The following is a 16,261-nucleotide window of genomic DNA, read 5'->3' as shown; positions in this document are numbered from 1 at the left end:
ATCAAAACTACACGATAATTGAATTTCCTAGATGCACACACTTGGATTTTAGGATTTGTCCTTGCAGAATCTGGTTTTCAAACTTTTGAAGACTAAACTTGTGTCTGTTTGTCTTTCTTTCTTCATCTGGATTGATATACATTTGGAAGATATAAGATTTAAATCTTTTCAGCAGATTTTTCAACCCAAAGATGTACCGAAATTAAACAAACTCACAAGCATAGACACAAAAATAATTTCAAGAGGCTAACGCACAAACAACCATTCACGCAACAGGAATTATCAGACAAACACAACAGCAACGCAGAAATTCTGGAATATATTCGAACTTTAAACCACTAAATGTCAGCAACAGTACCATGCTAAGTATCGCAGTGCAAAATCTTTAAAGGGCACAGATCCTCCATAATCCAGCAGCACAGATCATCCATTAAACCCCTTAAAGGGCCAAACATGGTACTGAAAGAGAGATGCTATCAAAACTTTAAGCTAGCTGCTTCAATTAGACAATTGCATTCGCCGCGCTGGCGATCCTGGGCCACAGATCAGCACACTCCTTGCCGATAGGTCCAGTGATGGCAGAACCTGCATAATGAGAGCAAGTGTCAATCAGGTTGTTCATCCAGCTAAGCTATGCAAAAAGTTACACGGAAACAGCTAGTGAAGCTACTAAATGTATTAATCTGGTGGAGCAGAATGCTTTAGTTAGCTGAGTTCAAAATACAGAAACACCTCATACAGATCTAATGGTTCGTTTGTTTTAAAGATTTGACATAGTATGGTACCTTTCATCTCTCCCTTCGGGTTCACAATGACTCCAGCATTGTCTGCAAAATATGACATCAACTAACATTAGAACTGAAGTTCAAAGAAATTCAGTCATTATATGGACAAAGGATGACACAGATCAGAACACACACAGTTTCAGGCATTGTGAAGACCAAAACAATTCTACCATGAAAGAGAAAATAATCACAGTTTGTAATATGAGCTGCTTATAGCATGTGCCCAGGGGTCATTACATAATGCAAGAGAAAAATGCACTATGATGTATAACTGGCCAGTTTGCATCTATGCTTCATTGTGAAGAATGACCAAAGCAAAAGGTGGTCACTCTTTATGTGATAAAACTGACAATGAAGCAGCACCATGAAATTGAAACAGGATAAAATGGGTAAATATGATACCATGGAACTTAAAGGGAAAAAGGATGACAGATCAATATGTAAACAACAAAGAGGAACAAATGTTACTCAGGTTTCATGTCCTTCAAAGAAAACTGTAGAGGTGACGGGGACGGCATGTACTCAGTATTTCATACCATATGCGAGACAAGAACGCACTATGGTGTCTTAACAGGCTAATTTGCATCTATGCTTCCTTTTTTTAAATGACCAAATGAAGGCCACACTTTAATGAAGCAATACCATGAAAGATGGAGTATATGAAGAACTATTTCTAGGTTCAGAATCATGCAGTCATTCTTAACTTCTAATAAGGTAGTGCAACTGTATACTAACTTGTTTGTCAAAAGCTTTCACAAAATTAGTGTAGTATTTTAACAGAATATCAACTTTAGACGGCAAACTATGGATACACTAGATTACAGTGAATCATATAGATCAACACGAACAGTGGTTTCATAATCATCATACCAGAGAAAAGATTCCATCTAAGCAATGAGCTTCACAATGAACATAACTAAAATGATTCAATCACTGCCTGTTAAAGGGGCAGAGCAATCATAAAAACTTCTATGGACAAAGGATGACACACCAGAACATAGCATAGTGACACAATTCTAACAAGAGGAAAAATGTCACAGTCTATAGCTGAACTGCTGATAACATGTGCCCAGGGGTCATTACATAGTGAAAGAAAACAACGAACTATGATGTTTAGCTGGCCAATTTGCATATATGCTTCATTGCAACGAATGACCACAGCTAAAGGTGGCCACTCTTTATTATGTAATAAAACTGACAATGAAGCAGCAACTTGAAATTGAAACAGGACAAACCAGTAAATATGATACAATGGAACTTACAGGGACAAAGGATGACCCATAGAAACAATAATTCGCATTTGTATCAGCATAAAACAAAAGAGCAACAACCGTTACTATGGTTATGCATCCTTCAAATAAATTGTAGAGGGGGTGGGCACTGCTGATAAACATGTACCCAGGATTTCATACCATAATGCGAGACAAGAACTCACAATGGTGTGTTAGCTGGCAAATTTGCATATATGCTTCCTTGTGACAAATGATCATAGTGAAAGGTCACTCTTTATATTTATATAGCATGGAAGCAATACCAAAAAAGATGGGAGGGTGCATAAAAAACTATTACTGGGTTCTAAATCATGTCAACATAACTTCACTTTAGGGCTGTGCAAGTGTAATTTCGCAGAAATTCAATTTAAATTATTTGTCAGGACTTTTCTCAAAATTAAGATGGTATATTAACAGAATATAACAGCTTTAGACTCCAAACTCCTGAGACACTATATTACAACGAATCATGTAACACCGCAAACAGAGTGTCATACAAGAAAGGCTTCCTAATAAGCAAGCAATTTCATATAAGGATGGCAGAGTCAGCTTAAGAACTTAGCAGTACCTTCAAAGTACATGAAGACACCGTCCTTTCGGCGCCATGGCTTGCGCTGCCTCACGACGACAGCCGGCATGACCTTCTTCCTCAGGTCAGGCTTCCCCTTCTTCACAGTGGCCATCACCATGTCGCCAACACAGGCAGAAGGAAGCCTGTTAAGGCGTCCCTTGATTCCCTTCACTGAAATGATGTACAGGTTCTTGGCTCCAGTGTTATCAGCGCAGTTAATGGTGGCTGCCACTGGCAGACCCAGCGACATCCGGAACTTGTTACCAGCGGAACCTCCGCGCCCTACAGTGCGAGGACGAGCACCAGCAAAAACAAAGTTAGATAAATGGAACCCAAATGTGTGCAGTACACCAAGCAAATATCCTAGTGATGTATGACGGTCACAAGACACATGCGATGATTACATGATATCATAAAATTTTCTTCAGAGTTCAAAAGGATTTACAGCAACACAAGCATTTGAGGATCTTAGCCTGAGAGATGCAACTAACTGAATGCTTCATTCAATTCTGATGCAATAACTAATGTACCATGCACATGCCTTATGTACTGAAGAGAACATTCAACAGATAAAAATTGATACCAGAACACTAACTTACCACATATTAAACTAATAAGCATGCAGCATGCACAATAAATTACATACTGAAGAGACCATTTACCACATATATTAACAGGCATCTAGCAAAGTGTGCAGGCCATTTTGACGATGTGAAGCTACAGTACCAGGCATCTAACAAAGGATGAGAGCATAGAATCGGTACAGATACGTTCACTTCCCAGGGTCTTAAAGGGGATCTAAACACCGACAAGGCAACGATCCATCTCAAACATAAGAACAGCAAAGCAACTACGCGGCTGTAACATCACTTATAGAACTCCATTCCTAAGTATCTCTACGCCATATCCAACCTCCGATAAATGATACCCCTCCGGTCCATATTAATTGACTCTAATGTGGATGTATCTAGACACATTTTAGTTCTAGATACATCCATATTGAAGTCAATTAATATGAATCGGAGGGAGTAACAACAATTCGCACAAAGAACAAAACCAAAAATCCTAAAATTATACTAGGCGTCCACCACCCCAAACCAGATCACCCACGGACTCTCACGACGCGATCCGAGAAACACAGATCGTGATCGCTAGCATGTGAGCATGAGCCGCGCAGCCCAAATCGAAGCACATCACCGCGCGATCTAACCAGAGTAGAAGAAAAACATCTAAGCTGGGGATGGAGAAGGAGAATTCTACCTCGCTTCGACATCTTGGAAGAGGGCGGTGGTGTCCGGCGGCGGAGGCGGCGGCGGAGGCGGCGGGGAGGGCGCGGTTCCCTCGGTTATATAGCGGCGGGGTCTAGGGCTTTGCGGCCATTACCCATTCACACCCCTGTCAAGAACTTTCCGCATCATTCTCATCCTCAGAAAAGTGCGTGGTAGCAATAAAACGTTAATATGAAATAGTTCAGGGGTATACTAACAAATCCCTGAGGGCTCAGGGCTTTAGGGTGCGTCTTGCTTGTTAGTCCCTGCGAAAGCTTGAATTGCGAGTGGCGGGTCTGAGGGAATGGGGTGGGCGCACGAGGCGGTGGCCATGGCGGAGGTGCTCGGCCTGGTGCCGGGCTTCGTGGACATCCTCGTCCTCGCCGGGGGCCGGACCTCCTCCGGCGCCCCCGCAAGCTGGCGCTCCGGCGACGTCCAGAAGGCCCTCCGGTGGGCGCTCTTCTTCGAGGAGGTAACGGCCCACGATCCCGCTCCGTGTGCTTTGCGCTAGGTTTCGCCTCCTGCGCCCTCGGCGCCATGGCGTTTGCCGCCCCTGGATGTGGCTTCGCGCGTTTCGGGCCCCCCGCCTTCGATGTGCCCATTACGCAGTCCCAGCCCTGCAGAGTTGATGTGTGGAGTAGTGTGACCAATTTGTTCCTGCATTTTGTTCAGGTATTCAGGAACCTGCGAGAATCCGGACGGTACGAGGACTCCGCGAGGGAGTTCGACACCGCTCTCGCGGAGCTCACATCAAACCGAAATTTTCCCCAGGTGCTCTTGATGAACCTGTCTCTTGTATGATGTGTTCACTACGATTACGATTGTGTTGCGCGAATGCTGATGCTCTATCTATCTCTGTGCCGCGCCGTGCAGGGCCTCGCCGATGTTCGATCGGATACGCTCTCGGTGGCGAGGGAGTTGGTTATAAAGCATTTTCTGAAAGCCGAGACGACGAGCGTCGAGAACCTGTGCGCTGTTCTTGAAGCGGTTGTGGAGATGGACATCGAGGGCATCGGTGGCAGCGGCGAGCGTGATACGTGCCGAGAGTATGTGAAGTCGGTCCTGGATATGGATTTGTCTAGTTTGGCGCGGACCAAGAGTGGCGGTGATGCCGGGGTTCCCGCCACTAGTTCTGACGAGCTGTATGCAGAATCCTTGTTCTTGGGTCATTCAAGAGTTCTAGTTAGCGAGCTTCTGGAACGGCTAGATTCAGCGTCGTGTATTTCTCTAGCTGAGGGAGTACTGGGCAGACTTCTGAACAGCGCGAAAAGGAACAGCTTTGATGATGCAGGGAACACGTTGTGCGCACCGGCAAGTCTTATGTACGTAAGCCCTCAAACACTCACTTTTGTATATTCTGTTAATCTGTATATGTCCCTATCCTTTCCTTTACATGGTATCAGGCTCCAGTTTAACTCACCTGAAACTTACTTTTCGCAACAAAAAAAAAAAGACTCACCTGAAACTTTGTGACACAGAAAATCGCAATTGGTCGACGAGTTCCTTATGTGGAAGAAGTGGAGAGGGCGGTGTTTGTCATACTTGCTTGATGAACGTACCATTCGGATAGTCTCTGGATCTAATTTTATCTTTAGTGCTCCAAAGGAGCAGTGGATTAGAGTGTTTGAACCATTAAGAGCTTCTGTAGATTCTTCTCAGAGTGGCTTCGTTGAAGTCATGGTACCTATTCTCGGCTTGGTTTTTGATCATGTGCTCTACTGTATACACAGTATCTGCATTTATCATATCAATATTTATATGGATTGTCTTTACGTTTTTTTTTGTCTTCACAGGAGATATGCTTGCTGGGTTTGGTTTCAAGGCGATGGGACCCGTTGATACAGAGCTTCGTCTCACATACTTATAGTTCTGTTCCGATATCCAAGCAGTATTCTGATCTGCACCAGTTGCTTCAGGGACCTTATCAGGATGAATGCTCAGACAAGATTCTTGGTTTGAAGGTTCTTTAAATCTTTATCTTATGTCTTATTTCTAGCTTTAGTGAAAGGATCTTTAAATTTTTTCAACAATCTAATGTGCTCCTCTGAGTCTCCGCTGTGATGTTGTACTAAAAATCTGAAAGGAACACTAATAACTAGATCAAATCAAAACGACAATACAGTCACTAGAACCGTGTTTTGGAAGCTGACAAGAAGTTCGTATGGACCATTCATCAATGAGAACTGCTGAATTGTCAATGCTTAGTCATTTGGTAGTCAATAGCTGCAAAAAAACATCGTGAAAATTAGTGTTGTTTATAGTTGAACTAGTTTGATTTAGGCGATATTTGATTTAAACATTGCTCAGAGGCAGTGAATTGGTCTGCAAGCATATATCCTTTTATTTTTACAGCTGGTAGCCTAGTAATATATGAACACAGTATGTCCAGGTTTTGCAAGACGTCATTATCTCAGAAATTTATCACAACATCTTAGGAAAAGTTCTTCACAATTGAGCAATAGGCTGCCTGATGGCGATATTGGTTACAATTTATAGAGAACATGCTCTTTCAGGGGTTTCTCAGGAAGTAAAATATGTGACACAGACACAATATTTGCAAAATCTAGTACTTTTCTCTGTTGCCACTTCCAGTTTCTCAAAGCTGTCAGTATACCATCGTTAAATAATATCATATCCTTTTGCGCCTTCTGTGTGTGTTTCTTACTTCCTTGTAATACACAACTACACGCGTTTATGTGTGTTGTAGGAAAAATAATGTATTCTCTTCAAACATTTGAACTTCGACAGGAAAATGACATTCTTGAGTATGCAAGGCAGTCATTAGAAAGTAAACCACACATATTATGGCTTCTACCTCCAGTTCTTACCGCCGCAGCAATTCCTCCAAGGTACCTGCTTGCTCTTTACCATAAAGGATCTCTGCTCATTAGTGCGATCATTTTAATATCTACATTGGATACTATAGGTCAACCTTGTTTGAGATATACCTTGCTGAAATCGATAAGCAATTTGATGAAGCTGCTTCCACTGATCGGTATTACCAACAGTCAAGTTTTTACCATAAGCCATGTTAAATTTCCGAGTGTTTGTACCAGTTCTCATCGTCTAATTTCAAATTTCAGAAGATGTAATTGCAGGAGAGATGGAATAGAGCAGCATCATAACTGTAAGTAATTTCGTAGTTGTGTTGTATCTGCTCCCTTTCTCATATTTCAAATAGAAAAACCATACAATTGCGCCAAACTCCATAAAATTACTTGTTTCCTTCATTTTAGGTGATATTGCCGAAAGGATTCAATGTCTCTACATATTCCATGTTCAACAACCTCATCTGACGGTTCACTAGTGGCGGTAGTTAAGATAATGCTGGAGATTTGCAATGTGCACTTCATTTCCAAGTAATTGATTTTCGAGGCTGGCTGCATTTAATTACTATGCATGTACTATTGTGGTGATTTGATGAACATTAAACAGCAGGAAATAAATACACTTTTTGCATGTTGAAAGATGAAAATCATTTATCTAGAAGAGAAATTGATCGACAGTGACTGCATATAGACTGGTCAAATATGAAGATCAAGTAGTTCTTATTTCTCAGATTGTTTCTTCTGAGTTGACAATCTATGATGAATTTTGAATTACACCTATCTTCTTGTTCAACCCATTACTTTAGGTGATTTATTTGCATCATATTTATTCTTCTCTTTTCCTTTTATTTTTCTGGTCAATGAAACTTAAGTGTTTGCAGTACTTGTTGAACAATTGTGGTTCGACTGATGTCTGTTGTATGATTTTATTCTATTTATCTGGATGTTGATGTGACCCGGTCTCTTTAATTTGGCCTGGTAGTCTGGTAGCATCATGGCAGATGAATTCCATCTGGAAAAAAACACCAATATGATCCCTATGTTGATCTACATCAGGTGTCCATGCTTTTAAATATTGAACCCCATGGTAGAGTAAGGTCTTCATAGTCACAAATTCGCGTTATCCACATATTGTTGAATTAATTGTGTGTCGAAGTGTAAATCTTGGAAAGGGTAGTCGGCTTACATTATAATCAGAAATGCATTTTTTTTCTTTGATAAAATTACTGAAGACTACTATGTTTTCAATCTGCATCCAACCAATACTTGGCTGACTTTTGTCCCTATTATTTTACCTCTTAGTGCTCTAGATTCCACCTGCTCCCAGTCAGAACTCCAAAGCATGATTAATAAATTATTTGTTGAAGTGCTGTATTCCAGCTGTCCCTTTTCTTACAAAATGAGATGCATAGTCTTGGATAAGGTAATTTAGAAAGAGACACTGGCGTGCCAGCTTTATAAAACCTTCATACATGCCAAATTCGGTTTGTCAACTCCAAAGCACCTAGTTGCCAAAAAGATACTCCTAGATTGCAAGCTCTTTATTTGATTTTTTTAATGGAATATTGCTTCATCCACACAGTTAGCACTCAGCATAGGGCAAGTTAGCTGTACCATGTCCTGATACTGGTTGTAAGCATTCGTGTCAGGATTTGTTACAACTCCCTAACTGATTAGTGTAATAGGTTTATTCACATTAATTTTTCAGCCAGATCAAACTAGCAGCTGTTAAGCATATCTGAAGCCATATATCCATTTACTGTACTAGCAATCCAGCATGGTCAGCCTTCTCAAGCTTTAATTTTTTCTTAGGAACTTAACGCTGGGTGCTTCTTGCGTGGTCCGCTGGTAGGTTGTAGAATATCTATTACTACACGGGAAGTAACTCCGTGTGGTCCCTACTCTTAAAATAGAACAAATGGAGTCCGTTTAAAGTATTGGTAGACTATCAGCATAATGATTAGGAAATTTTGATACATTAGCAGATGAAGAGTCCCCCTCTAGAACCATAGCCCCGCCTACCCTCCCATATGCACACAAGAGACAATGAATTGAACTTCTTGACATTCTTAGCCCCCGAAATGATCATATTCTTTGCTTAAAGTTTATTCCCTTCTCTTCTGCAATTCAAGTCTGTGAAGAATCAGGTAAGTGGCAACATAGGTTCAACTAATTCTGTAACAGCAACGCAGAATCCACATCAAGTTACTCTTTTGTGCAATGTTTGTTTGATTCGTCTCTTAGATGCGTAATTGGTTTTCCCTTCAAAATGGAAGATCAGTTATTGGTTGTTCTATTCCTGCTATTCTGTTCCTTCTTGAAACTGCGGTAACAGTTGGAGCTTGTTCTATTCAGTTCTTGAATACTTATTTGCTTTTTACCTTTTATGTTTAAGAAGGGTTTAAATCTGCGAATCATGTTTGCACACGTGCTTCAATTCTTTGCAGTTAGTTCCTGTTACCTTGTGATTACAATCTTGAGTTTATTCGCAGTCTCTAGAAGTATGAATTGGTAATTATCAGTGTACAATTCACATCATGATTCCGGTGTTCAGCTATAATTTTGTTTACTAAGATGCATAAACCTGCTTGATATTCACAATTTAAGGACCTCACTGATTCACTAATTGATGATTTATAGTAATAATTTTCTGTTGGCTTGCAAATTTGTAGAGGACAAATTCTCGCTAGTCAGCGACCTGGGAAAATAAGAAGCCCCAGTTATTTGAATGACTGAACAAGAACAGGAAAATTATATCTTCACTGGTTTCCTTCACAAGTTTGAATCGGATAGGCTCTTACATATGTTCAAAGATCCATTTTAACGTACTGAAGTGGATCATCCTAGGGGTAATGCACACAGCCACACCTCAATAATGAGTCAGTTTGGCAATGGAGAAGTTCCTTGGTATCTTTCATCGAGTATTAATGTAGTACCAGCACTCTCTGAAGCCACAGTTGCTAAGTTTCCAGAGTATAGGGCATTTTACATTGAAAAGGGTATGTATGGTAGTTCTGCCACCTCATGCAATCCCTTTTGGGCTGGAAATGGTGGCCTCCAGTCAACATCCAACTTCACTTCAGATCTGTGTATCAACAACGGGTTACCTAACCGGAAGCTGTCATCTGAATCACATATCACTGCAATAAATTGTTGTGATACTTCACTGCCATCAGCACATTCAGCATACAAGGGTAATCCAGGTTATCTAAGGACGCTCTATCCCAGAGTATCTGAAGATATCAGCTGGGCTGAAGAACCACTCCCGGGAGTATTTGAATATCCAGCGAGCATTGATGTTTCTGATCAACAAAACGTGATTGTGATCCAGCAAAACCAAGACATCAGTACAGTCGATCATGATACCCACCTTGCAAATCAAAAAGAGTGGTTCCCGCCTGGGAGTTCAGGGCAATTTCTTGAAAATTCAGGATATGGTGGATCTGTGCTTAAGGTATCTATCTCATTTGACCGACTTTCCACTTGCGATTTGCTTTAATTATTGTAGGAGTTCTCAGTGTCCTGTCTTCTTTTGGAATTACTATCTTTAAAAAATGCGATGACCAGCCCTTCATCATTGTACTTAAGGCCCCATGTGGGAGAGCTCTGTTCCACTTTGCAGCTCCAGATCCAACCTTTTTTCATATAATACCATTAAATTTTGTCCCACGTGCTTAATGCGGTTACCACCTCATTGCAGGCAGTTGATGCGACAAGTACAACACCTTCAAGTTATGCATATTTTCATGGGCAGAACAATGTATCAAGTCCTTTCAACGGGGATGAACTTTGCATTGACAATTCCCCTTCTTCAGACACTGCTCCAACCAAGTCAAGGATGCGCTGGACGCCTGAGCTCCATGAGCGGTTTGTTGACGCTGTTAACAAACTTGGTGGAAGTGAAAGTATGATCACTAGTGCTTTCTTATGTTTTTCTTAATGGAGTTTGTCTTACACTTTGTTTTGTGCTAATCACACTTGCTCACCAATGAAATTGCATGGGACAATGTTGCCTTGAAACAGGAAATAATTACATGTTACTATTTGTGCAGTCATATTGCTAGTTATATCGTTACTTCTGCTAGACAAATTCATTTCTATGTGCCCTCTTCCTGCAGAAGCAACTCCAAAGGCTGTCCAGAAAGTTATGAAGGTTGAAGGGTTAACTATATACCATGTAAAAAGCCATCTACAGGTATTCATCTTCTGTTTCTGAGTTTTCATTGTGTTTTATGTCTCTTCTTTATTTCCTTATGGCACGGGTTATTCTTTTGCAGAAGTATCGTACAATTCGTCATCAATCTGAATCATCTGATGGTTCGTGGGCCTCTCTTTGTTGCAACGCTGGTTGATGTCATCATTGCAAGACATATGATGACTCATAATGTAGCAGACTAGGATGCTGCAGTAGACTTTTTATTTATCATTATTTTTTTTGTCTGAAGAAAATTGTTGAATGTAGGATTTTGTGCTTATTTTTTTCCCTTTGTTTTAGCAGGAACTTCGACAGAGAGAAGCAGCCAAATGGATGAAGTTTGCTCTCAAAACTTGAAGTGAGATAGTCTTTACCTCATACATCTTTACTTTTATTGATGCTTTAAAGACTCTTGACCTAAAATATGTAGTGCGTATGTATAAGATTCCACCTGTGGACCATCCTGGGAGGGTATGTATGCCACCAGTAACATATTTTAGGTTCAGACTTATTTCAAAGATGTCCGTAAAATGAGCAGTGCTTCAGTTGACCGTGAAGTTGTTTCCTGTGTGCGAGATCCGGATCTCTAATTGTTCACTTTATAGTTTGTGCAGGGCCTTGGAGGCTAGTGAAGGGCTAAGAACTCAGATTGGCTTGCAGAAGCAACTTCATGAACAGCTTGAGGTATGCACATTGTACTCAGAACTGGTAAAGATAGATGTGTGGCGTTTCATCTATTTTACTGACCTGGGTTCTCTCATATTTCCCTCTCCATAGATCCAGAGAAAGCTGCAGCTGCAAGTAGAAGAACACAGCAAGTACCTCGAGAGGGTAATTGCGAAGCAGGGCGAGAGCCTAAAACTGCTCGGCGCACTGCCGAGGTTTCAGCACGCAAGCACGCCGGCTGTGGATCATAAAGAAGCGTACAGAGAACAAACAGCAGGCACCGATTCAGTGGAAGAGCGCCATTCGGAAAAGGAATGATCACTGTTCATTTGGTCGGAATCACAAACAAAAAAGACTCGAGACATGTCAACTGGCTGCAGAAGGCGAGATGGAGCGCCAATTAGATTGAGATGAGAGCGGCTCATTGGCCACAATAAATATAAAAATGTGAGGGTCAGAGCCAAATCTCATTGGCTTATGGATTTCTCTCTTTGGGTGATCTTTTTCAGGCACGGTGTATCGTGAGCTGACTTTGCTAGACACAATTTTTTATTGGAAGGCAGAATATTTCTTTCGTTGTAACAGTGATCATGTTGTAGTTTATGATTTGTCGATGCCAGTGCCTCCACATGGGCTGGCTTGTTTCCACTTTGATGATGTTCGCTTATTTTGCATCTCGGGCCATTCATCTTCCTGTTAAACCCTGCAAGTCTTGATTTCCCAAATTTTCTTTACCGTCACAAGTAGGCTGCTATGGCCGATGGGCAATACAGTTTATGGCATGTTTCGAATGCATGAATTTTAAATGAAAATGTTTTTACAGGAGCGGTTTATTTCGGTACTACATGATCCAAGCGCAAGGCGCAAATGCAATGTGATTTATACATGTGACAGACGGCTTCGGCAGAATCAGATAAAGCTTCAGCGCAGCAGAGGGTGTCAGCTGGAGATGGGTCGGTCAAGCTGCCTGGAAACCCCTCAGGTATGGCTGAGCAAACTGCAGCCAGACGGAGCTTGGCGGCGCCGTCTTCCTCTTCAGGTCCTGGCACACGGCGGCGCCGCCGGTGGTGTACAGGTTGCACCGAAGCCCATCCTGGATCTTTTCAGAAAGGAAAAGAAAAACATCATCCAAGAAACGAAGTGTGAAACAACACAGTTACATAGTTGTATACTACTATCTGATATATATGGGACATGGGCAGGCGTACTTTTGTCACGACAGTGGTGATGTCCGGCGCGCCACCGTAGAGTGGCCTCGCCACCGCCGCCGGCTGCGCCTCCTCCGCGGCGACGACGATCTCGGCCGCCTGAGCTACCAGGGGGCCGTGCGGCGCCGCTTCCCGGAGGCCGGCGTAGGGGAGCATGGAGTGGCACGCCGCGCAGTCGCTCTGCATGAACACCTTCGGCCCGCGCTGAGACCTGCTCATCATGTTGAAAACCCAACCTGATTTTTCAGAGAAATTCTCCGCGATGGCTGACAAAAGCTGCTCGAAAACCAGAGCTTGGGGATGTGCTTACGCGTCCTGCGGCCACGGGTAGGCAGGGCAGGCGATCCCGGCCATTGCAACGCCAAGGCGAGCTCGAGAGTGTGTGTGGTCAGTCACCGACCGACTTGGCTACTGATGCTGGTGGTGGGTTTGTCTGCAGATAAGATGGGTCGTAGGAGTGGAGTGGAGAGTGTTGGGTTCTGGATTGGGGTGACGTGGACGCTGGGCAACAAAGACTCAGAGGTGGAAGGCGTGTTTCGGTTGGGTGCGGGAGCCGTTTTCTACTTCTCAAATCGGGTTTCTGTAGCATATGCACAAAATAAAGGAAGACTCTCTCATGAGTTCTTGCTCTTATTGGAGGAGAGGTCTGGCCCCTACAGTTGTTAATTCTTTTTTTTTTTAGAAACACAGTACAAACGCAGACACTCACATACACGTGCATACACTCACCCCTATGAACGCACACACGCACACCCTACCCCTGTGAGCACCCCCGGAAGACTGAGCCGGCGGATTGGATCTTGAAATTGACGAAGTCACCACAGCGCGCCATCGTCGACGGGAACGTCGCCTCCCACTGAATGAATATTCCGCCTTTATGAGACACACAGATGTCAAACCTGGGGTTTGAACTCTGGTGGGCTGGGGGTACAACCATCCTCCTAACCACCCAAACTCAGGTTGGTTCTCCCTACAGTTGTTAATTCACACAGCTATACGCATGACTTTGTATATACCTAATGCTCTCGAGTCTAGATGTAACACCCCGACCATCCCGGCCGGGCCTGTTACCCTGTCATCTCTCTTACAAGATATATTCCGTCCATTTACGATTAATTTATGAAAAAATATCAACATCTACAATATAAATATATTATATTAAAACCATGATAGCATATATGTTTATGTTATATATATTTGGTATTACAGATATCGATTTTTTAATCTTAGTTAAACTTTCTAAAGTTTGAATTTGACTAAACCTGAAACGCGAATTAAATAAAAATAGAAGGAGTATGAGCACTTGGTTTCATAAATCTTGTCATGGTTCTAGTTTGAAACTCATCATACTATTGGGGGTGATACAAAGATGCATGCTTTCTTAGCCTTGAACCTGTCTCCTCCGTTCCAAAGCGGCTTTCCGGGAGTATTAACAAAAGGAGTAGCGCATGCCCAACATTGTCATGCAATTTTGGCAAATCTAACAATTTTTGTGGAAATCTAGCCTAAAATGAACATTTAAAAACAATAGCCAGATTTAATACACGTTAGTACCTCCAAACACTATGGCAGTACCGTTAGACATGGTACCTCTAAGGGCTCTGGAAGTGGCCTTACATGTGGTACCTCCCACGCGGTATGGCATTATTATAGCTAGGCAGGTTGGCAGTGTTCGCAATCATGCTCCTCCTTAACGATTTGTGCAGTACCGCAAGCATCCATGGACAACAACAAGGGCCTCTCCAATGCAAACTTGTTGCTTCTATGACCGTAACATGAGATGCACAACACTTCTGTCATACTCCGCGACACATACCTAGATGACACCAAAGCCAAACTCGCCGACATGGCCTCAACTTCCTTGGGGGAGGAGGGGGTGGTACACAGAGAGTTCAAGAAGAGAGTCAATGAGACATCGAAGAGAAACAAGTCCAAGAAATTCATGGCCAATGCTCGTCATCCGTGCCCTCGACAAATAAGATGAAGCTCAACATCATGAAGTGCATCTGTAGGTCTTCATTTTATTTGACGAGGGCATGGTCGACAAGAAAATGCATAACATGATAGCCATGAACTTTTGGATCTTGTTTCCCTTCTACATCTCATCGGCTGTCTTGTTGGCCTCGGTCGATGGAGTACATGGTGGGGAATGCGAAGCAGGATTTCCATCCAATATGTGTATATATAATTATATAGTACCCCCTTCGATTCATAAAATGTGTTAGGGTTTATTTCATTTTTATACTAAACTAGCAAGGTGGCCCTCGCAATGCAAGGGCTTCACTTGTTGCATAGACCATATTATGCATGCCAGCTTCATATTATTTAAGTTAAAATATTTTTTCCTCTTATTTATTTACCTAATTGCAAAAATACATGTCAGTTTAGAATTCAGCACATTTGTATATTCTTTTACCTCTTAGTAAGACGATGGTATTAAAGTTTGGGATATTCGAAGGCCGAGCGTGCAAGCGTTTACCCCGTGGTGTGACAGAGAACGTAAGTTGAAAGGGTATTTTTCATGTGGGAGGGGTGACACTTCTTTTTTTTATTTTGTGGAAAAGCACCGCCATGCAGATTTAAAGGAGCGCCCTAGATCATGTCGCGCCGCTATGCTAGAACTCTCACGTTTGCCATATATCATGGTCCTAAGTTTAAATTAATCATGCATATATTTATTTCTAAAAACCTGTTTTATTGGCATATTTGCCGAAGAAATATCTTGTTATGGCCAAGGTTGATGTGATATATACTTGGTGAAATTCACAAAGGATCTTTTGCTACAAAATGAGAGTTGTTTATTAGTTTGTGAATCTACAACTCGCTCACATCTACATGTGTTACAATTATATTTTTTAGAGCATGTGAGATGAAAGATACTTCGTTGTTATTTAAAAGATGTGCACGAAGTATGGGCACAGATGGGAGGCAATAATTATTAGTTAAACGGCACGACGGAAGTAGATTGAGAAAATCAACCGTGTTGTAAAAATGAGAAGAGATGTATTTCCCCCGTCCAAGAAACATGTTTTAGATTTCTCTAAATTTAGATGTATCTACATGATTTATTCGAGCTGATATTTTTGATATTTTGGTGGAAACTGTATTTACTGGTTACCATCGAAAACAAATAATACCGAACGAAATTTTCCGGTATTCAAATAATTTTCTCAAATTTTTCATAAAATTTTGACAAAATAGTAAATTTGTTTGACAAATCTTGAACGATATTTAGACGGTATTTATGGGAAATACCGTTACCCACTTGTACTTTTTGCCTACCAAGAAAAAACCATAATGAATATGCTAAATAATATCATGATATATTTAATTTTAGATAAATCTAAGACATATTCCATAGGATGGGTAGACTGCAATATATGACAGTTTTCTTATTTTTTTAAGATACCAGGATTTTTTTCTGTTGTGACCATGGAGCTGATGCCATTCATAATATGGTTGGGTCAGT

At 41.7% G+C, this 16,261-nt stretch overlaps 4 protein-coding genes across 5 annotated transcripts; 2 read left to right on the top strand and 2 right to left on the bottom strand.

The window, feature by feature from the left end:
• Window positions 1-264: 264 nt before the first annotated feature.
• On the bottom strand, window positions 265-3,919 carry LOC124688953 (60S ribosomal protein L23). Its single transcript, XM_047222570.1, has 4 exons — window positions 3,888-3,919; window positions 2,625-2,909; window positions 786-827; window positions 265-585 (listed from the first exon to the last, which is right to left on the bottom strand). The coding sequence occupies exons 1-4, from the start codon at window positions 3,898-3,900 to the stop codon at window positions 503-505; spliced, it is 423 nt and encodes a 140-aa protein (XP_047078526.1). The 5' UTR covers window positions 3,901-3,919; the 3' UTR covers window positions 265-502.
• A 280-nt stretch (window positions 3,920-4,199) lies between these two features.
• LOC124693553 lies at window positions 4,200-8,867 on the top strand. The gene is made up of 9 exons (XM_047227030.1): window positions 4,200-4,367; window positions 4,568-4,666; window positions 4,769-5,217; window positions 5,374-5,575; window positions 5,689-5,856; window positions 6,644-6,744; window positions 6,822-6,890; window positions 6,979-7,022; window positions 7,132-8,867. The coding sequence occupies exons 1-9, from the start codon at window positions 4,200-4,202 to the stop codon at window positions 7,200-7,202; spliced, it is 1,371 nt and encodes a 456-aa protein (XP_047082986.1). The 3' UTR covers window positions 7,203-8,867.
• Window positions 8,868-9,020: 153 nt separating this feature from the next.
• On the top strand, window positions 9,021-12,295 carry LOC124693554 (protein PHOSPHATE STARVATION RESPONSE 2-like). Of its 2 annotated transcripts, none has more exons than XM_047227031.1 (7): window positions 9,021-10,177; window positions 10,424-10,628; window positions 10,842-10,918; window positions 11,001-11,040; window positions 11,219-11,276; window positions 11,524-11,602; window positions 11,696-12,295. In XM_047227031.1, the coding sequence occupies exons 1-7, from the start codon at window positions 9,599-9,601 to the stop codon at window positions 11,900-11,902; spliced, it is 1,245 nt and encodes a 414-aa protein (XP_047082987.1). In that variant the 5' UTR covers window positions 9,021-9,598; the 3' UTR covers window positions 11,903-12,295. The 2 variants fall into 2 exon arrangements, with proteins under 2 accessions (XP_047082987.1, XP_047082988.1); XM_047227032.1 differs by having other exon boundaries at window positions 9,024-10,177; window positions 11,222-11,276.
• A 1-nt stretch (window position 12,296) lies between these two features.
• LOC124693555 lies at window positions 12,297-13,294 on the bottom strand. Its single transcript, XM_047227033.1, has 3 exons — window positions 13,103-13,294; window positions 12,793-13,003; window positions 12,297-12,683 (listed from the first exon to the last, which is right to left on the bottom strand). The coding sequence occupies exons 1-3, from the start codon at window positions 13,144-13,146 to the stop codon at window positions 12,543-12,545; spliced, it is 396 nt and encodes a 131-aa protein (XP_047082989.1). The 5' UTR covers window positions 13,147-13,294; the 3' UTR covers window positions 12,297-12,542.
• Between the last annotated feature and the right edge of the window lie 2,967 nt (window positions 13,295-16,261).

This window comes from Lolium rigidum, chromosome 2, assembly GCF_022539505.1.
Source record: "Lolium rigidum isolate FL_2022 chromosome 2, APGP_CSIRO_Lrig_0.1, whole genome shotgun sequence".
NCBI classification, from domain to species: domain Eukaryota; kingdom Viridiplantae; phylum Streptophyta; class Magnoliopsida; order Poales; family Poaceae; genus Lolium; species Lolium rigidum.
The sequence above is the reverse complement of the archived record's forward strand: the minus strand, read 5'-3'. Positions and strand labels throughout refer to the sequence as shown.